General features: G+C 41.0%; 1 protein-coding gene across 7 annotated transcripts in view; it reads right to left on the reverse strand.

Moving 5' to 3' along the window:
- Positions 1–22206, reverse strand: part of TMEM117 (transmembrane protein 117) — a 516480-nt gene that overhangs the window by 165937 nt on the left and 328337 nt on the right. For all 7 annotated transcript variants that reach the window (XM_037845384.1, XM_037845383.1, XM_037845385.1 and 4 more), the window contains one exon: positions 14939–15036. In XM_037845384.1, the coding sequence (XP_037701312.1) occupies positions 14939–15036 (98 nt within the window). The remainder of the gene's footprint in view (positions 1–14938; positions 15037–22206) is intronic.

Consider the following 22206-nt stretch of genomic DNA (forward strand, 5'->3'; position numbering starts at 1 on the left):
CTTAAATTCTTCACAGACAAACAAATGCTGAGATATTTTGCCAATTAAAGACATGCCCTACTTCAGATTCTAAAGGGAAACTTCAGATTCAACAGAGAGACAAAGAAAGGAGAAAGAGATATAGAGAATTTTAACAGACATATATATAGTACCTCACATCCGAAATCACCAGGACACTCATTTTTCTCTAGTGATCACAGATCTTTCTCCAGAAGGGACCATAAGCTGGGACATAAAACAAGCCTCAAGAAATTAAAAAAAAAAAAAAAATTTGAATATATTCAAAGCACATTCTCCAAACACAATGGAATACAAATAGAAGTCAATAATTTTTGAACTGTAACTCCACTATTTACTCCCTACATGATAAAAATACACAAACTCTAATGACAAATTAGTGGTTTTGAACTCAACGTAAAATATGTAATTTTAGACAACTATATAAAGGTGGGGGAATGAAGGAGTATAGGAACATAGTTTATGTGTCCTATTGAAGTGAAGGTGGTATCAAAGAAAAACAAGACTGATATGGAATTAAGAGGTTAATTTTAAGCCCCACAGTAAACACAAAGAAATTATCAGAGAATATGACCATAGAGATGAAAAGTAGTTTGGGTTAAGAGAAATGGGGGAAGGGGCAATGGGGAGTTAAGAAATGAGTGTAGGGTTGCTGTTTGAGGTGAAGGGAAATTTCTAGTAATGGATGGTGGGAAAGAGCATTACAACATTCTAAATGTGACTAATCCCACTAATGGAAGGCTAGTGAAGGGGTGGAGTGGGAAGATTAAGGCTGTATATATGTTTCCACAACTGAAAAAAAAAGACAGTCTAAATAGATGACAATTGAATGCTAAGGATGAACTTGGATGGTGTTGAAGGATAGAGGACAGGTGGCTCAAAGGGACACAGAAGAGACATAAGAAAAAGGAAATATAGAATATAAGCTTTGTATTATTGTTGAATCTCTTGTACTTCTTAGCTGCGCTTAATGGAATTGCATAAAAGAATGTTCTTGTTCATGGGAAGTGTATATGTGAATATAGTATATGTTCAAGGATGTGCAGCTAACCCTCATATGTTCAGAAGACAGAGCAATAGATGATGGATGATAGATAGGGAGGGAGGGAGGGAGAGGAGAAAAAAAAATGACTTGTTTTTAATTCAGCAAAATTAAGTCTAGAAGTTTATAGGATTATGTTAATTCTCAGGCAAAAATACATGCCCGAGAGTTAAATCTCTCAGACGTAAATATGGAATTTAGTTTTAAAATGAAAATCTCCATGTAATATGAAACCACAATAATGCAACAGCAGGTACCTGTTTATCCAGAGGTAGAAAACATACATCCAGTAAGAAAACCAGTTGAAACATATCCCTGGACCTTTCTGTATAGAAGGCATAGATGAAGCCAATTTAAACTGGAGCCAGTTAAGTTAGTGCTGTGTTTAATAGGTACAGTTAGCTGACTTGCACTTAAAAAAAATTCTTTTTCCTCAGTTACAGAGACAGCTTTTAATCAAAGATGGACAACCACTGAAAGGGACATGTTAAGATGGTAAGGAAGGCTGATGGCCAGAAGACAAAATTCAAGAAGAAAGGTATGGGCTAATATATTATTTGGGAGGTGAGGGAAGGAGCTTTACATATGAACTTGTCCCTGAAACCTTCACTGAATTATTGTCTAGTGTAAAAATTTGTTTATGATGATGACATAATCATGCAGAGCACATTAAATTATAATTAGTATCCTCTCCATTATAAAGCAGAAAATATGAAATACTTTTTCTAGTTAAAAATTTAGTCTTAGAATTTCAAGTTTGATGAAAATATAGAAGTGATTTTTTTTCATTCAATGTAAAAATTTCTTCTATAGCATCCCAGCGAGATGGCTATCTATCCTTTGCAGGAATACTTCAACTAATGGGTAATTCAGGACCTCACCAAGCAGGCTTATTCAACATTGAGAGGCCTGCATTGTTAGGAAATTCTTTCATTTATGAAGCTAAAGTCTGATTCCATGTAACTTATACTCATTGTTCCATATTATGCCTGCTGGAGCAAAGCAGAACAGAATTACTCTCTCTTCAACATTTTAGCCTTACAATAGAAAATAGTATTATAGAGCCAGGGGATCTCACAGAATAACAAAATATGTTCCATTTGCAGAAAAGAAAATGAAAACTCAAAGTAGTCATATAGTTTGCACAGTTAGATATTGGCAGAGCAGTTACTATAACCCTTTAGCCTGGCTTTCCCTCTGCCTCTTAGATGATTTTTATTACTTTATTATTTTTTTATTATTATAATATTACTCTTCCACACTATACTTAGTGTATATTAAGATAATAATTTCTTGATTAGTTCTTCTCTGGTCAAAGTTAAACAACTAAGTTTCTCTTATCAGACTTTATTAACCATCACATTCCAAAAAGGAAAACACCAGCAGACACAATTGTTTCCCAATTAAAAATTAAGGTAAAATGATTATGATCAAGAGATGTCCACATATACATTACTAACATTTTGTTTACCAACTTCTCCTGCAGCTTCCAAGTAATCATAGACCACAGTTTTTACCAAATGTTTTGCCACTCTTAACACTTGAATTACCATACTTCCAGCTTCCATCAATTTCCTTGCTGTTTTCTGTCCAGCCCTTAAGTCACAAATTTCAGTTTTCTAATATGGCAGCACCCCAATTCTAGTGATCGATTTCTGTATAAATCAGTGTGGACTAGTGTCTGTTGCAGTATCAAACAATCCTCAAATCTCAGTGGCTTAACATCACAAAGCATTGTTTCTCACTCACACTGCATGTCCCCTGTGTACTGACAAGGAGACTTGGCTTAGGCCCCAGTTAGACACAAGCTTCCACAACTGCTGCTGAGAAAGGAATTCCCTGCCATGCTTCTCGCTGACAACTAAACGCTTCAACCTAGAGATGACACATATCACTTTCACTCACATTTCATTGGTCAAGGCAAGTCATGTGATCTCTCCTCCCCTCACAGGGGGCAGAATATGCAATTCTCTCATGTCTGGAAGGTGACAAACTGGAATATCTGTGAAGCCCTAAGGACCACTAGATCTCCCAATACCTTCCTCTGCAATTTCTCTACCAATCACAGAAGAATGTCTCCCCCTTATTTACAGTAAGCTAAGCCTTTGGGTAAATGTCAACTCAAGATGCTTCCTATCAAAAGCATGCAAATTTGGTCTTCAAAGAGTAAATAAAAGAGAGAGGTAGGAGGTAAAACAAATATCATTATATTACTTGTTTTTAATGTATTTGTCCATTTACTTCAGACACAAGTGAATGAAAATGGCTTTTGGTAGCCCCTCTGAAAAATACAGCAGAGTAGGGCATTCAGCTATGATTTCAATTCTTAGATCTTTATTCCTTTTAATTAAAAAAAGGCTTTGGAAGAGAAGATATATGACATATTTCACCCTTTCTGTGGTGGTTTGAAGCTGTATGTACAAACCCAATCCATTCCTGTGGGTATGAACCCATTGTAAGTAGGAGCTTTGGTTGAGGTTACAACAGTTAAGGTGTGGCCCAGGATGTGTCTTTTATCCTATTACTGGAATAATTCCTAAGCAGAATGAAACTCAGAGGGAGAGAAAAACACAGAGAGCAAGAAGCTGGACGTCAATGGAATCCAGAAGTGAAGGGAGAGACCAGGAGCCACGCCATGGACCTTGCCATGTGACAAGAAAGGATCAAGAATTGCCAGCACACAGGGTCAGATCAGGGTGAGATTAAACTGACCTGCTTTCATGGGATATGAGAATAATGGTCACAGTCAGTGCCTTGTGGGCTGACTCCCATGGGCTTCAGAAAATTTGGGAATGTAGGGGTTGGGGAAGTCTTATTCCTTTGCTAATAAACTTGCTTTCAGATCTGGAAAAAAAAAAAAAAAAAAAAAAAAAAGAATTGCCGGCAGCCAGCCCCAGAACATCACAGTCTTGGGAAGAAAGCATCAGGTTGATGATGCCTTAATTTGGACTTTTTTCCAGCCTCAAACCATGAGCGAATAAACTCCCACTGTTTAAGCTGATCCATTTCACGGTATTTCCTTGAGAAACCCAGGATATTAAAACACTTTCCCATTTAGTATTTTCAAGCACACTCATGTTGTAGTCACCTCACTGATGTAAAAGCCCATATCCTACAGTGGCCTCATCTTTGTACAATTACGGAAAGAAATAGGAATCATTTTCTTCAACTTACAGATACCTAACACTAGAAGTCAATGCACAAAACTCAGTCACATTGTGGCATTTTGTTAAGCATTTGTGATTTAAAGTTGCTACAAGTAGGTAAGAGATAGCATAAAATTTTACTAGCACAAAATTGCATATTGTACATTTAAACTGCTGCAAATAATAACATCTCAACTTAGGAGAGCATTCCTTTGCAAAATCCTTCTCCACCACAGACTTTTTTCATACTAGTCTCTTTTTCTTTAACTAAGGCAAAAGAAAAACACCTCTTTTTGTGTAAATGACACATAGTATGTAAATATTGTCTTTTATTTTGTCTAAAACCTTGCCAATGAGTTTTGTATTTTATCTCCTAGCACTGAAAAACAAATGCCCTTTATATTTGCTAAATCCCTTTTGTCTTAAAAGCAAGAACTTGCTTCCCACCATCTCCATAGTCAATTTTCGCATCAGATTTCCCTTTTTTAAAACCATGAATACTCTTGTTAAGATAATCTAACTGTATAGAAAGGGATAAAATAGGACAAAAATATTTTAAAGAAGCATTTAGTCTTCTCTTTGCTCTCTTTATGCTCCCCATAATTAGAAATAATACTTTTGAAATATAACAATGAAAAGTCATTTCTCAAATACATTACCTAATTATCAATACTTCTATAGAAACAATTTAATGTCTGCAATAAGTGTAAATTTTAGCTTATCCTCCATTCAAGAATAGTATCTATTTGTTAATGGACAATTAAATTATTCATTTTAAATCATTTAGGATTACCCATTGTGCCTACATTATCATATATGCCCAAAACGAACCTATTTATGTAAAGGAAAAAATGTGCTAAGATGCTCCAGGAAACATTTAGTATGAATTCCTCTCCTCCAAAACATCAATTGTGATTAATAGTAACTAATGACAGTAATTATAGAGGCCTGCAGATTACTATGTGCATGGCTTACCATTGCAAATAATATATGTGGTAACCCGCAGTGAGAAATCATCAATGGGCTGCATTTTAAAGAATTCAAAACTTGTGTAAAAATAGTAAATGGATATTGTTTTAAGAGAGATATTCCATAAAAACTTTTAATATTAGAATTTACCTCTTTTAAATAATGATTTTTAAAACCCCTCTAGAGAATTCTTTTGGGGTAGCGTAGGGTAAGGGATGAGAGGCTCCTCTGAATCTCATTGTTCTTATTTAGTACCACTAACTAAAGAATGATTAAAAATAATCATTTGCAAATTTGCACCTTTATGTATTCTTTGTTCTCCTAGAGGCAGCTGAATGTAGTGATTAAGAATGGGTGTGGGGTGGAAGGCGTGAGGGAGTCAGAGCCCTATGTGGATAATAAGAGTACGTATCTTACAGGGTTATCAGAATTAAATGAGTAAAATATAGAGTGCAAAGTGCTTAGGACAGTGCTGGGAGCAAAGCATACTCTCAATAAATATAGGCTATCTTTATTGTATTGTATATTATTCAGACAAGCTATTTGGGAGCTTAGAAACGGGAAAAAATAGCCACACAACTCATGGAGACAAGGTATGAATAAAACATCTATAAGAATCATATTCTTTTTTTACAACATTATTGCAAAATCCACTTTTGTTTACCTGCTAAGAATTGAGTTCAAAATGTCATATATCTCTAGCAACATTTAGTAATAGTGTGAAGATAGTTTAGATTGTATATTTGCCCCAAGTACTGAGTTATTGTGATTTTTGTAACTTTGTCATGAAAAAAAAATAAACCCCCAGAATTGACTCCAAGAATAAACAGACTTTTTTCCTTCGTTTCAAAAGGCAGATGAACAGGATGGGATTTACCAGACACAAGCTCCCATCAATCACAGTGCTTCTAAGTACTAGTGTACATAAATTATCATGTGTCAGAATGAATCCCTGAGAGGGGCCATGGATTAAAGATCCCTTCTAGCTGCCTCTACATTCCATCTTTTCTGTTTAAACTTGTTCAAATACACATAAACAATGGTGACTCCACAAAATCCAAAAGTTCCATAAAACATAGGTTGTTTTTTAATTGCAATGATAGAGATGGAGAGTTAAAGGAAGCTACATAAAGTAGAAATGCTAATACTCCGGATGGCATTTGTGAAGAGGTTCCTTCTCTGTGTAACTTCTTCAGACAAAATCATATCCTATCAAATATAATGGAAATTTAATATTGACCGGAGACAGACTTTTACAACAAATTTCATTGATGAAAATTACAGCTTCTTTTGATGAGTCAGAAACCTACTTATCTCTGGTAAAATCTTGTATTTCATCACTATATTAACAAAACTTAACTCTTATAAATGCGTATATGCAAAAATATATGAGCAGAAATTAATTCATATAATAATTAGGGTAATGGTTTTAATCATTTTAATGGAGCATCATATCAGCTGAAAATCCCTCTCTACATAGAATTCCATATCTAAGGAAAATTGCATCTAATGCAAGTTGTGGAAAGCCGCCTCCCGAATCGGGCCTAGCGTATGCGCTGCAGCCTGCTCTAGAGTTACCCCCGCCCATCGAGTGAGCCAAGATGGCGCCTGCATCCTGTTTCCGCATAGTGACGCATGTATCCGCCACCCGCTCCTACCAATCGAAATCCTGTATACGTGATACTAGCCTAGAAGCTTATTGGTTGTTAATTGTGTATAAAAGGTCTTACCCGGACGGGGTAGGGTGAGACAGCCCACAAGGAGCCGTGCCTGACGGCCACATCGAGGCTGCTCTCCCACGAGGCGCCGTGCCCCGTGTGGGAACCAGTAACACAGAATGTTCATCTAGCTGTAGTAAAGGGCTTGCTTTCACAACTGCCGTGTGGTTCGAGTCGTGATTCATGACCAGGTTAGTTCGCGCAGTCTGCATCTCTCTCTCTCCTTCCCTGTTTCCCCTCGCCGGCCGGGAACCGGGGACCGAGCGGGGCAGCGCCGGACAAGTGGTGGCCCGTACGGGGAAGCTCCTCCTCCTGCCTCGCTCTCGACGGTCCCTCTGTGAGGAGAGCAGCGCTGCGCGTCGAGCTTACGGCGGACTTCCCGCGCCTGATCAACGCGAGAAGGTGAGTGCGTCTTATTACATGATAGTTAGGGCCCGTGGGTTTTCAGGTGACCCCGGGGGACTCGGAAGAGCTCTCCGAGTGACTGAAGTATAGTGCCGACTGCAATCATGGGGCAGTCCGGAAGTTCACCTCTCTTAGCTCCCTTAAAGAACCTTTTGAAACAACGGGGTATCTCGGTCAGGAAAAGCTCCCTTCAGCGTTTTCTTGATGATGTTGATACTTTTGCCCCTTGGTTTGCCTGCACCGGCAGCCTTAGCCTACCCTCTTGGATGAAGCTCGGTCGCGACATAGACCGAGCGCGCCAGACGGGCGTGTGTATGGACCCGATTCTAGTACCCATATGGGAGACCGTCCGTGCGGTCCTTGAACTAGAATCGGCTACCGGCCTAAGCCCGTCCTCTGTCTTGCAAGAAGCACGGTGCGCGCTCCAAGAAACCCAGTCAGTTTCGTCAGCGGACGGCTCCTGTAAGGGCAAACCGCCGGAGTCCAGTGACTCTGACTCAGAGTCAGATAGCGATACTGACGAGAAGGCGGAAGCATCCCCGCTAATTGAGTGGGAGGAGCCTCCCGCCACACCCGTGCGGCCTTCCGCCCCGCCAATGTCTACCGCTGCACCCTCAGGGACACCCCAGCTCCCAACTGACGCCTTGGGCGGTCCCACCAAAGGACCTTGCCGAGAGCTCCCTCTAGTGGCCATGCCCAGTAAATGTAATTATCCTTTGCTGCCAGACCCGGAAACCCCGATGGGTCGGTCAGGGGAGGGGCAACCTTTGCCGTACCCCCCGCCCGAGTATACAGGCCCTCAGGACCCTTTGCCATTAGGTAGTGGTGGGAGACATTTCTGGAGATGGAACCCTTTCACAACATTTAGACCTTTTGGCATGCTGGGTGGCTACCAGCCACTTGAGCCGCAGCCAGTCTCAGAAATGTACCCGGTTATTATCAATCCCCAAGGTGGCAATCGGCACGAATCATATGATTACAAACTATTGAGGGAATTGAGGCAGGCCGTCCATCAGTATGGCCCCAATGCCCCTTATACCTTGAACATGATCGAGAACCTCTCTGCTCTAAATCATACACCCGCAGATATTTTTCAGCTAGCCCGTGCTTGCTTGCCGTCAGGCCGATTCATAGATTGGAAAGCATGGTTTGAGGAGTTAGCTGAAGAGCAGGCCGCAAGGAATGCGGCGGGGAGACGTGGCGGGTGGAATGCTGACATGCTGTTGGGGAGAGGCGCCCATGCCCAGAACCAAACGGGTTTCCCACAAGAGGTCTATGCCCAGATCTTCCGCTGTTTTGTGGGTGCCTGGAAAAAGCTAACAGGTGAGGGAGAGGCTCAGGCCTCACTCAGCAATATACACCAAGGCCCCACAGAACCATTTGCGGATTTTGTAGCCAGGATGCAAACCGCAGCTGAGAGAATCTTCTCAGATCCAGGAGTAGCAGAGACTGTGGTTAAGCAAATGATTTTTGAGCAGTGCAACAAGGAGTGCAAAGTTATCCTGGCACAAAACAGAGCAAAAAATTTGACAGAGTGGGTCAGGCTCTGTAGAGATGCTGGCAGCCCTTTAACTAATGCAGGTCTAGCTGCCATGCTAGCCAGCCCCCTACAGGTGGCTACAAAAAGCCCGAGAACCTTAGGGGCAAAGTCTAACGGGTGCTATGGCTGTGGCCAATCAGGGCACTTTAAGAGAGATTGTCCCAATAGACGTCAACCCCCTGCCACTCAACGGTTTGGCGAACCAGGTGCAGCAACCAGGCCGTGTGGCCGTTGCCACAAAGGCCCCCACCGCGCAGAAGACTGTAAATCGGTTTTCGATGCGCAGGGTAGACGCCTCTCTGGCCGCCCCGAGCAGATTCCAAAAAACGGGAAGAGGGGGTCCGCCCTTTCGACGGACCCCCTTGCATGCCATTCGACAACACAGGATCCGATCAAATTTGTGCGTCCCCCGGCTCAGCAGGACTGGACCTCTGTGCCACCTCCAGACTCGTACTAACCCCCTCCATGGGTGTCCAGTTAGTAGGGACCTCCTTCAAGGGGCCCTTACCGGCTGGTACTGTAGGGCTCATATTGGGAAGAGCATCCACGGCCCTGAAAGGATTAACAGTTATACCAGGACTTGTAGATTCAGATTTCACAGGCCGTGCCCAAGTTATGGTTCAATCTCAGCGGGGCACCTTAGTCATTGCAGAAGGTGATAAGCTGGCGCAGCTCCTGCTCTTACCCAGCTTACATGCAGTCTTTCCAAGCAGAATCAGACAGAGAGGGGAAAAAGGGTTCGGATCCAGTGGAGCGATTTTTGAGGGACTCCATATGTCCCTGGAGTCTCGACCTATGCTAACCATTAAGGTGCAAGGCAGATCTTTCTTGGGCCTGCTCGATACAGGGGCCGATCGGTCTATCATAAGACAACAAGAATGGCCCCCCACCTGGCCAACGAGCAGGGCGGAAGAGCCCATTAGAGGAATAGGCCAAATTTCAGCGCCCATGCTCAGTGCAGCTGCCCTTCATTGGGCCGATGAAGAAGGACACCAAGGCAGTTTCCAGCCTTATGTATTAGCCCTGCCTGTGTCTTTGTGGGGAAGAGACATTCTGACCCAAATGGACGTTACTTTAATTAGCGGCTACTCCCCAACCTCTAAGCGACTGCTAAAAGAAATGGGGTATACCCCCGGCAAGGGTTTAGGAGCTTCACTGCACGGACGTGCGGAGCCTATACAAGCTGCCCCCAAGTCTGACAGACGAGGCTTGGGTTTTTCATAGGGGCCACTGAGGAGAGATTCCCACCCACACCTATAAAACTAAAATGGAAAACCGAGGCTCCGGTGTGGGTGCCTCAGTGGCCCTTGCCACAGGAAAAACTTGCAGCGTTGCACGCCCTAGTATCAGAACAACTAGAAAAGGGCCATATCGCCCCTTCCACGTCACCGTGGAACACCCCTATATTCGTAATAAAAAAGAAATCTGGTAAATGGAGACTGCTACATGATCTAAGAGCTATTAACGATTGCATGGAGCCTTTAGGGCCCGTTCAGATGGGACTGCCCCTCCTCTCAGCATTACCGGAGCACTGGTCGATTTTCATCATAGATCTGAAAGATTGCTTCTTTTCTATTCCGCTCCACCCTGAAGACACCCCTAAGTTTGCCTTTACTGTGCCCTCTAGTAATCAAGAGGAGCCCTGTCAACGCTTTGAATGGACAGTCCTGCCCCAAGGCATGGCTAATAGTCCTACCATGTGCCAGCTGTATGTCGCTGCGAAGCTAGCTAGCACTCGGCAGCAGTTCCCTCAAGTGAAAATCATCCATTATATGGATGACATTCTCTTAGCCCATAGAGACACAGATCTTCTTAAAACAGTTTTGTCACATTTAGTCCTTAGTCTTAGAGAAGCTAACCTAGAGATTGCCCCTGAAAAAATCCAAATGACTGACATTACCACTTTCCTGGGGGCGAAAGTCGCACCCACTCATGTTTCCCCCCAAAAGGTGTCTCTCAGGCTAGACAATATACACACTCTCAATGATCTACAAAAACTCATGGGGGATATCAATTGGATCCGTCCATACCTAAAAATACCCAATGTCAAACTAACACCTTTGTTCGACCTGTTGAAGGGGGATTCTAATATAAACTCACCTCGAAGCTTCACTCCAGAGGCAAGGCGAGCACTATGCCAGGTGGAACAGGCGCTCAGTGGCGCTGCATTGAAGAGAATAGACCCTGATGAGCCTTTTGAAGCCTGCGTGCTGCCGACAGAATTACAGCCCACTGCGGTACTGTGGCAGCGGGGGCCGCTGCTCTGGGTCCACCCTGGAGTTTCCCCCAAAAAAGTCCTAGAGCACTATCCTACAGCGGTTGCAGACTTGGCCCTAGAATGCATTAAAAGGGCTGTGCAGCATTTCGGTCAGCAGCCCAAAAATCTCAGGGTGCCTTATTCTTCCCAGCAGCTTGAGATACTCACCGGATGCATAGATCAATGGGCCATTCTCCGGTGTACATTTCTTGGTCCCATTAACAATCAGTTCCCTAAGGCTCCTCTCTTGCAGTTTGTCACCCGGCACCCAGTGATTTTTCCCAAAGTAACCTCTCCTAGGCCACTAGCAGGCGCCCCCACCGTATACACGGACGGCTCCAGCTCTGGAACAGGGGCGTATTGTGTGGAGGGGGACACTCCTAAAACAGTGCTCTTCCAACCACAAAAGCCTCAATGGGTAGAACTGCAGGTTATCATTGCAGTCCTGGAAAGCCTTTCCGAGCCCTTAAATGTCGTCTCGGATTCTGCTTATGTTGTGAACTCTGTACAAATTTTAGAAACGGTGGGCATTGTTAAACATTCCTCTACAGTAAGGACGTTCTTTGCCAAACTACAGGAGGTTATATGGACCAGGCAACACCCTTTTTACATAACCCATATTAGAGCCCACACAGGTTTGCCTGGCCCTATGGCCCAGGGGAACCATAGCGCAGATGTAGCCACTCGACAGCTGCACATCTTTCCGACGCTGGTACCGTATCAACAAGCCCGAGAATTCCATGCCAAGTTTCACATCAACGCAGGTACCCTAGCTAAGCGGTTCAGCATACCACGTGCAGCTGCTCGAGATATTGTCCGAGCCTGCAACAATTGTGCAGAGCAGAGAGCAGTCCCCTCGGTTGGGGTCAACCCTAGGGGTCTCACCCCAGGGGATACTTGGCAGATGGATGTCACTCATCATTCAGAGTATGGTAAGATCAAGTACTTACATGTGTCGGTGGACACATGCTCCCAAGTTTTATTTGCCTCTGCTGAACCAGGAGAAAGAGTCTCCCACGTCATTGCACACTGCCTTGCTGCATGGGCAGCTTGGGGTAAGCCAAAGACGTTAAAGACGGATAACGGGCCTGCCTACACTAGTAAATCCTTCCAAAAATTTTGTGATAACATGGATGTCCAATTAAAACATGGCATCCCCTATAACCCTCAGGGGCAAGGAATCATTGAAAGAGCGCACAGATCTCTCAAAGACTTGCTTAAAAAACAGAAAGAGGGTATAGGCCACGGCCTGTCCCCAAAAGCTCGACTGTCTGTAGCCTTGCTCACATATAATTTTTTAAACGAAAATTCACAAGGAATGACACCTGCCCTGCAACACACCACCCCGAGTCCTCCGCATAGAGGTCTAGTCCGTTGGAAGGATGTCCTGTCGGGGCAGTGGAAAGGCCCTGACCCGGTGCTCAGCTGGGCCAGAGGCTCTGTTTGTGTTTTTCCCCAGGAACCAGGACGTCAACCAGTGTGGGTTCCGGAAAGACTGGTGAGAACCGTGACATCACCTGAAGAAGCCAAGGAACAGCTGTCAGAAACGCCAACGAATATACAACCTGAACCATTAGACCAAGCCTCCGACCCTGCTGATGATGGCGACGACCGACAAGACGATAATAGTAGGACTGACCACCCCGCGGTTGCCCAAAAAGAGGATCGGTAACTCTGTTCTTTGCTCTCCTATAGCAATCCTTCTAATCTGCCTTTTTCTTTTTAGTGGAACTATATTTCCTCCACAAGCTTCAACGAGTCCTTCCCCCTCACCAATGACACACTGATCCTCTCTTTTGCTAACCTCTCTGTCAAGGTTGTCAACACCACAGTTGCGGCGAATGCTACTTGTGAAACTGGTAATGGCGAGTTAAGTAAGGGAGTCTTGCTTGAATTTCTTAACGTTACAGGGAAGAGCCGCCAGTCTTGTGAAGGGATCTTGAGTAAAAAGGAGACTCAAAGGTGCCTTTTCCTTCCAGGGCTTGCTCCTACAGTCTGCAACCGTTCCAAAGACCCGGATGCCTCGCCGCCCCGCTATCCTAGTGTATCGCCCAAGTTATGTCTGGCTCCCCGTCAAGGCAACCGACTGGGTTGGCCCTGTTTCTCAAGTTGTTTCACTTAACAATATCCCCTTCTCTAAGTCTAGGCGTCCAAGAGGCATAAAAAAATGGCTATCGAATGCTGCCAGTGTAGCTTCCTCTTTGTTTGTCCCAACGATCGGGCAGGCTGTGCTACAAGCATGGACAGATCGGCAGCTCGCCATAACGATGGAAACGGTAAATGGCTTGGTCAACCTTACCCGAGACGTGCTACGCCGCCACAATCAGATGCTGAACTTAAATTTCCAGGCCATTCAGAAACTCCAAGCGGAGATAGATGAACTTGGACTGGAAATAGATGGACTCTGGAGAGTGCTTCAGCAAACATGTGACACCCGGTGGCTTACGGTTAAACTCTGTGTCACTCCTGTCAGGGCCAACGTGACCGGAAGCATTTCCAGAGTCTCTGATTGGCTGAAAAGGTCATATTTTCCTGAATTTGTTAATCTCTCCCAACAGGTGGAATCTAGTTTAGACACAATTGGGGGGATCAAGTTAAAACCCGTTAAAGTCGATCTCTCCGGGTTAGGCGAGGTTCTACAGAAACTATTGCACAGTGTTTCTTCCTGGTTCTCTTGGCCCAATTTAACTAATTGGATCCTCATTGCAGTGGGATTATTGGTGGGATTAGTCGTTGTTAAATGTTTGCTAGAACGCCTGTTTCAAGCGCAGCAGCAATTGCGTGTTACCACTATGATGGCTATGACTCCCACCTCTGTTACCCCCGATAGTGACCGATTTATTAACCATACCCCTTCCTGGTCGCCTCAGGTGGGGCGCTTTGGAGCAAAATTTGTAGCGAATCGCATGGCTGTTTCTCGGGTGTAAAAGGCGACACCAGTAGTCATAATTTTGTCTCAGGTGGGTCTCTAGGGCAGAGTCCTAGTTGTGGCCAGACTGGACCCTAGCCATTGCACAGAGACACCTAGTGACACCCCCGACTCTGGTTACTGCTGTTCCTGCCCCCGTCGTTGTTCCCCAGTTGCCAGGCAAAGCACTGCAGGGAGAGTCACGTTGTTTCCAGCTTACGGACTCTCCGGTCTCCATATGACGTGAGCATTCTGGTTGGTGCTAGAGGCTCCGCCGCTGGATGGCTGAGGCCTAGTCCAGACTCCCCAAAGCACCAAAGAGGTTGTGAACCATTTGGGTTCACGGGAGCACGCTCATCACTGGAGACACTGGGTCAAAAATAAATAAGAAAGGGGGAGATGTGGAAAGCCGCCTCCCGAATCGGGCCTAGCGTATGCGCTGCAGCCTGCTCTAGAGTTACCCCCGCCCATCGAGTGAGCCAAGATGGCGCCTGCATCCTGTTTCCGCATAGTGACGCATGTATCCGCCACCCGCTCCTACCAATCGAAATCCTGTATACGCGATACTAGCCTAGAAGCTTATTGGTTGTTAATTGTGTATAAAAGGTCTTACCCGGACGGGGTAGGGTGAGACAGCCCACAAGGAGCCGTGCCTGACGGCCACATCGAGGCTGCTCTCCCACGAGGCGCCATGCCCCGTGTGGGAACCAGTAACACAGAATGTTCATCTAGCTGTAGTAAAGGGCTTGCTTTCACAACTGCCGTGTGGTTCGAGTCGTGATTCATGACCAGGTTAGTTCGCGCAGTCTGCATCTCTCTCTCTCCTTCCCTGTTTCCCCTCGCCGGCCGGGAACCGGGGACCGAGCGGGGCAGCGCCGGACAGCAAGTCTTTTAATGAATGAGACAAGGTATAAATGAATAAACGAAACTCCTACCAGAATAAAATGATCCTAACATTTCCTTTCTTCCAGAAAGCTCTTGCAGATTTTCCCCAATCAGGATAGGGTTTGTCCTGAAGCATCATATCAGTGACCTAAAGCAATGAAAGGAACTTATTTAGTGCTGTCCAAAATCTTAAATCCAATCTAAATTCAAGCTTATAATTTACATTTTATTGAGGATAAAATGCATCTATTTTAACGTTAGAATATTTGCAGAGATAAAAATTAGCAGAATACACTTAATTCAATTAAAAACTTCAATAGTTTATTTGACTTTACATACTGAATGAGTATATTTAAGGTCATTCCACCATATTTAAAATACTAAGATGTTTTAAATCTCAATCAAGATTATCCTATATGAAAAAGGAGTACCTTTGAGATAATATTAATATCGCCATAGACACAAAACATAAGCCAAATAAAAGACCATATTCTTTTTAAATTTGTCTAAATCAAAAACCCCAACACCTAAATATTTCCTGAAATGTCTGGATGTTTAGCCATGTCATTAGGCAACATATTATCTTCCTTTCTCTCCCTTTATTCATTCAACCATGTGCAAGGTACAGTACTTATACCAAGTTTTATGGCATATTTATTCTAAGTATCTAACACCCCCCCACCATTAGCAATTCTTCACCTTCTTCCTAAAGTGTTCTTCCCATCCTTTCTACATGCACAGATTCTACCAATCTTGTGAGGTCTAGATGAAGTTATGCTGCCATTGTGATGTCTTCTCTGTTTTCCAGTGGTAGTTCTTGATCCATTCTTCTCATACCACATATTGCTTCCCTCCTTATATTGTACTTACTTCTGTACATTTTTTTCTCTCTACTAGTCTTTAAAATCCTTGAATGTAAAGATTTATCTTTGTATCCCTTCTATCATCTAAGGATCTTTTATGTAAATGACTTTAAAATATTTGTTTAAAGTCGAAATGGCAAAAAGAATTATGATACAAAATTTTTTAAAGATCAGTTAAAAAGTAAATTGCTCATTGAACACATCGCTTATCAATGGTTTCAACAAATATCTGAAGTATCATAAATAGCTAACCTATTACAAAAAGTATTTTAAAAACATGATGGGGGTATGTGAACATATCTCAATAAAACTAAATTTTAAAAAAATATGATGGGGTGGAGACAGAATTTCCTTCTTTCTTCTAAGAAATGAAAACATATTTGTGCACACATACACTCACACAAACATAAAGACACACTTTTTTCCTTTCTCCCAGAAAATGCACCCTCCTTTTAAATGAAGACAATATTATATTTTTCCTTGTCCTTAAAAAGCTGTAATATTGCATTTAAGCATAACTTCCAGCAATGTCTTAACTTTTAATGGATGAGATTAAATAATTTAAAAAATTCTGAGTGGGGAGACATCAATTCTTAAGCAAGCCCACCATGTTGTGCCACACAGAGTCCAAGAAATGATCTCTGAAAATACTCCCTGGCATGTCAATGCTTCACATGCTCACCAAAAATGCAATCAAAGCAGTGGATAAGGAACCCTGTCTCTAGGCAAGATTCAATCTCAATTCTTTATATTCTTCCTTGACATCATTTCTGGAATAGAGTTCCAAGCTTCACCTAGTTTATGAGAACCAGAGCTAGTTCACTGACCTTCATTGAGTAACAGGGGATTTATGCCAGCTCTGTATAACTTACGGTCTGTAGTAATTTTATGTGCTGTATCTAGAAACTGGTACCCAATGACTTACTATAGATGTTTCAGAAAAAAAGTACTATGCATCCTCTACCACATCTCCTGAGGAATAAAATTGGCATAAATGATTCATTGTTCAGTTTGAAAAGAAAACAAATAGTTTTAGTATAAAACTTCATTTCCTTTCATTTCTTTTAAAGTGTTAATTATGATAAATGTGAATGGAAAAAAAAAATGTGAATGGAACTGATATTGAGACTTCCTAAAGGAAAAATACTTATTTTATTTATTTTCAAAAAGAAACATTCATTGATGATTTTATCATCTATTTTTTTTCTTGATACTTTAAAACTACGGGATTTTATCTCCTCATTCAGACTAATGTCCCTGGATTGCATTTTCAATCAAAAAAGATTCATGATCTTTATCATGAATGAGAAAAAGGAAGATGATGGAAAAGAAGTTAACCATGAAACAAGTGAATTACATTTTTACCAAAAGATGAAGAAAAATGAGAGTAAAAAAATTAAAATACCAAATATTCTTGGGCATAAAAAGAGTTTTATATCACTACTCCCCAGAGGAAAGAATTGCTAGTCTTCCAAATATAATAATTTCAGCCACTGCTCCTTTGTAATCTTCTTGAATAACAATTTTTGAGTCAAATTTCAATTTAGCCAAACCTCAGGGTTAAGTAAATAAATACTTAAATAAATATTTCATGTTTAACTAGCTTTTTAAAAAATTTAATTAATTCTGTTCGGCAATATTTATCCCTGTTCCAGAGAGTCTACATGGTAATAAATATTTTCAAGGAACAAAATGATTACTAGGTAGGTTTTATTCAATACCCAATGTTTTCTCCAGGGCACTTTCTGGGAAATACTTATTACATTTTCTAGAAGGAGGCAGTCTGCTGCAGTATGGCCAATTATTACAGCAGCATGTTTTGTACAAATGACATTCAAGGATAAAGGATTTTCTCAGAAAAATGGCAAGATGAGGCAAGAAACATTCATTCGGATGTCAGACAGCTGGTCGTTTTCACCCGTAGCTCCAAATCTTTATTTTAAGTCATATCATCAGACGAGTGTCAGGTCACTTGCAGCTAAATTGGCAGGAGCAGAGACAGTCATTAAAGAGATGCATTCAGTTAAAAAAAAAAAAAATCCAATTACCTTCTGCACATTAGAGAAATCAAGTTCATTTCTGGTGTTGGTCAAAGACTGTCTTTGTGGGAAAAGGTGCATGAAAGGGAGGACTCAAGATGAGGCAAAACAAGGTTGCTTCTGTAGCATAAATACAATTCAAAACATGTTGATGCTTCTGTCCCAGGAAGATTATCGGAATTTGAAATCTCAAGGCATTCCTTTTAAGGAGGGAGAAGTTGGTTTAATAGTTTGAGTCTCATAATCCTTCCACTCCCCTTTTCTCTCCACTAGGTCTCTGCACAGAACTCTGAACATCATTATGACATTTACATCATATAGTCTTCCTCAGTAGACTATAAGCTATTTCAGGATATGGATATTGGGGAATTTGAGCAAGTATGTGCACTGCTTCTCTGAGCTGAGCCTATATGATGCTGTATTTATTACGAGAGCATGAGAGTAGCGATAACAACAATACTTTACATTTGCTTTAGAGTTACACAATCGCAAAATCCTTAGATGTACTTTTCTTACTGATTGTCATAACAACGTTATAAAATAAATTACTTTCCATCTTTCATCAGTGGATAAAGAGAAGTCATCGAAGCTAAATAACTGGCCAGGGTCACATACCTAACATATTTTTATGTGCACCAGCTCTGGAGTCAGCCTGCCTGGGTTCAAATCCTAGTTTTATCTCTTAATAGCTTTTGTTTTGGGGCAAAGTAATTAACCTCTCTGTGCCTCATTTTCTTATTCAACATCTATGGACACCCAATACATATTAGCACGTATAATTATTGACTCAGGGTTGTTGATATCTGCAACTTCTACCCATGCATTTTGTTTCAAGTCAGTAACACTTTAAATAACTGGGTCTAGAGTCAAAGGACTTTAGAATCATTCTCATATCCTCCCTCCATAAAGAAAAAACTATTTTATATACTAAACTATTAGAAAATGACATTATTTAATGTTAAAATATGTTATAGTCTAAAATTATTTAAAATCAAAGGGAATGGAGGTCACTGAAGATTGAAATAATCTGAGAAGGCTACATAGAGGCAGGTGTTATAATGTACAAATATTGATGGATTCAGGATAGGAGGTCTTAATATAAGTAAATAGTAATACTTATTACTATGTCTGCAGTGTTCCTCTTGAGGCAACCACAATTTAGTGAAGTATCTTATAAGAAAAAAATTTGCTATTCCATGAATAAACAAGCATATACATTAGTTATTTTAATGAACAGCACATTAATTTTATTTAAATGATAGCATGCTATTTGCAAGTTCTATTTAACAATATATATTGAACATCATTCTATATCATGCATATAAAGCTATGTATGTTGTTTCTTCTTTTTTAGTGTTTCACCATCTCCTTTTTATACCCTTCTCTAAAATATAAACTCTATTTGTTCTAATTACCTTTATAGTTAAAACCTCATTTAATATACATACTTACTATTTTAAAAATTTTATTTACTAAAGTAATTGACAAAATTACTTTATTTCTGCTTCTTATGCCTTCTTCCCCTCCACTGCCCTATTTTACTTATTATATTACTTTTCTTATAACTCTTTGACTTGGATTACCTTATACCTCTACTATTTTATTTATTATATTAAATGATATCTTCTTCCTTTATCAATAAAAGATGAGGAAATCAAAATATTCTACTGCCTCACACAATCATTTCTATGTTGTTGGAGGTTGAAAAAAATTTCTACATTCTACTCTATAATCACAAACCACACATTTCTTTCCACTTTATTTCCAGTACTTTATTTCCAATACCTTCTGCTAGACTTTGTCTATTACTTCTAGTGCTTGAACTTTGTTCCATAATCACTTCTTTCTTTCAGGAAGGTTCATGAGAACTATATAGTCCACAACCAAAATATTATTTTCTTTATACTTGAACAATAATTAAGCTGAGTGTAAAATTATTGGGTCACATTTTTTTTTTCCTTTGGGAACTGAAGACATTGCTTCACTGTCTTGATACTGTTGAGTGATGACAAGGAGAAATCTGAGAAAACTGCAATCTGAGATGTTTTTTTCATCATTACAGGTGAATTGCTTTTATTGCTTGGATGTCTAATGTATTCCTTTTAATTTTGAGTGTAACAATTTAGCTAAGTTTATTGATTGTTATCTGTCATTTTTAGGCCCATTTCTCCTTTCACTGTAATGATTCAAGCCTTCTTTTATTTCTTTAAATCTTTTTGGAATTATATCCTTTATTATTTTTATTTTCCATTGTTTCAGTTCTGTTCCTTAGGGACAACAATTATGCATACGCTGGTTTTATCTGTCTTCTGTGTCTACACTCCTTTTTAACTTTTCATTCTGTTATCTCAGACATGTCCCTTACTATGATTTGGGGTATTAATGTTTGTAGAATTTCCAATTTGACCTTCAATTCTGTAATTTTCTCTCTTCCATGTTTCTTTCCTGAGCTCTTCCATCTCTTGTTTCATCTCTTATGTCTTAATCTATCTTCTCTGAATTTTTGTATCTTTGCTTTGAACCCTTATATTTTTGAACCCTAGAATATTTTTCATCACAATTTTCCTGTTTCATGGATGTCTCTTCACCTGCTTTGGATTTTACTATTTCTTTCTCTTTTATTCTTAATAACACAATTCTCATGCTGGTTCCTTTGGAATTGATTGCCATCTGAATGATGTGAATTCTTCTTTGACTAGCTCTCTGCAGGCCACTCTTGTTGAAGCTGGCAGGGCCCACTCCCAGCAAGTATGTCCCATCCCCATTGCTCCAGACTCTCAGATGTGCCATTGTGATGGCTGGGTTCATGTGCCAACTTGGCCAGTTGATGGTGCTCTGTTGTCTGGTCAAGCAAGCGCTGGCCTAACCATTACTGCAAGGACATTTCATGGCTGGTTAACAAACCAGAAGGCTGGTTTATTAAATCATCAGTCAATTGACTGCATCTGTGGCTGATTATATCAATGAAGGGAGTGTCTTCTGCAATGAGAGAATCCAATCAGTTGGATGTAATCCAATCAGTTGAAGACGTTTAAGGGAGAAGAGAGAGAACTTTCACTTCTTCTTCAGCCAGACAGCCTCTCTTGGGGAGTTCATCAAAGACCTTCACTGGAGTTGCCAGCTCACAGCCTGCCCTACAGAATACAGACCCATGCAATCCCATTGTTGTGTGAGACACTTTTATAAAATCTCATATTTATAGATATCTCCTGTTGGATCTGTTTCCCTAGAGAGCCCTGACTAATACAGCCACCTACCTTGGACAATTGTCCTTTGCCTGAGATCAGTAGCCACCATGTCTCCTCCTGGTATTGTCTTGAAACACAGTTGACTGGGACTGCATTTGGCAACACTCCATCAGAGACTGTGCTTCAGGGTTAGACACATTATTTCATATTATTTAAGATAAAGTTAGGATCTTGATTCTTATTCCCCATGATCTTTTGGTTGGTTACCAAAGCCTCCCTATTTTAAACAAAAACTCAGTATTTATATTTAAAGAGGTCATTAAAAGGTTTATTTACAATGACATGTTATTTGCAACTTTGAGACCATACTACCATTTACATCCATGATAAATTTATCTCCCTTTTTTAAGAAATGACATCATCAGATGACCTAAATGACATTTGAAACTAGCTTTTAATTAACACTGTTTTAGATTAATGTTTTTGAACACAACTTTGTTCAAAATAAGATAAATGAAATATGAGATTTTGTAAGTATTTGAACATAAGGCAGTTTCTGCTTTTCTGAGAGATATTTTGAAGAAAACCTTTGCTTTATATTCAGCATATGTCTTGTTTTTCCTGAACTGCTAAGACGATGAACTGGCTTAAACAACAAGCATTTATTGGCTCACGGTTTCAGTGTCCAGAGATCTAATATCAAGATATCAGCAAGGCTTGCTTTTATCCCAAAGACTGGCATTATGCTGCTGGCTTGCTGGCAATCTTTGGGGTTCCTTGGCTTTCCTGTCACATGGCCATGTCCTCTCCTTTCTCCTCTGGGTCTCCCACTGATTTCCAACTTCTGTCTCCTCCCTGTGATGTTCTGTGACTCTTGCTTCCTGTTTCTTTCTCTTTATAAGGCCTCCGGTAATCCAGATTAAGAGTCAACCTCATTCAGTGGGGCCCTACCTTAATTTAAAATAACATCTTCAAGAGATCCTACATACAATGGGTTCACACCCACAGGAATGCAGGTTAAGAGTGTGTCTAAATTGGAGTACATAAAATTCAATCTACCATATATGATAATAAAAATTTTACTTAGTTTATCCAACCACCCACATTTATGTATAAGTGAAACATGAAAAGTATTTAGTGAAGAGAATGCTGAGCATTCCATAAAAGCATTTAGTAGTAGATTTTCTATCTCTTCTCTTAAAGATAATAGTGATAATGGTGTCCCAAT

Source organism: Choloepus didactylus, chromosome 8 (genome assembly GCF_015220235.1).
Source record: "Choloepus didactylus isolate mChoDid1 chromosome 8, mChoDid1.pri, whole genome shotgun sequence".
NCBI lineage: Eukaryota > Metazoa > Chordata > Mammalia > Pilosa > Megalonychidae > Choloepus > Choloepus didactylus.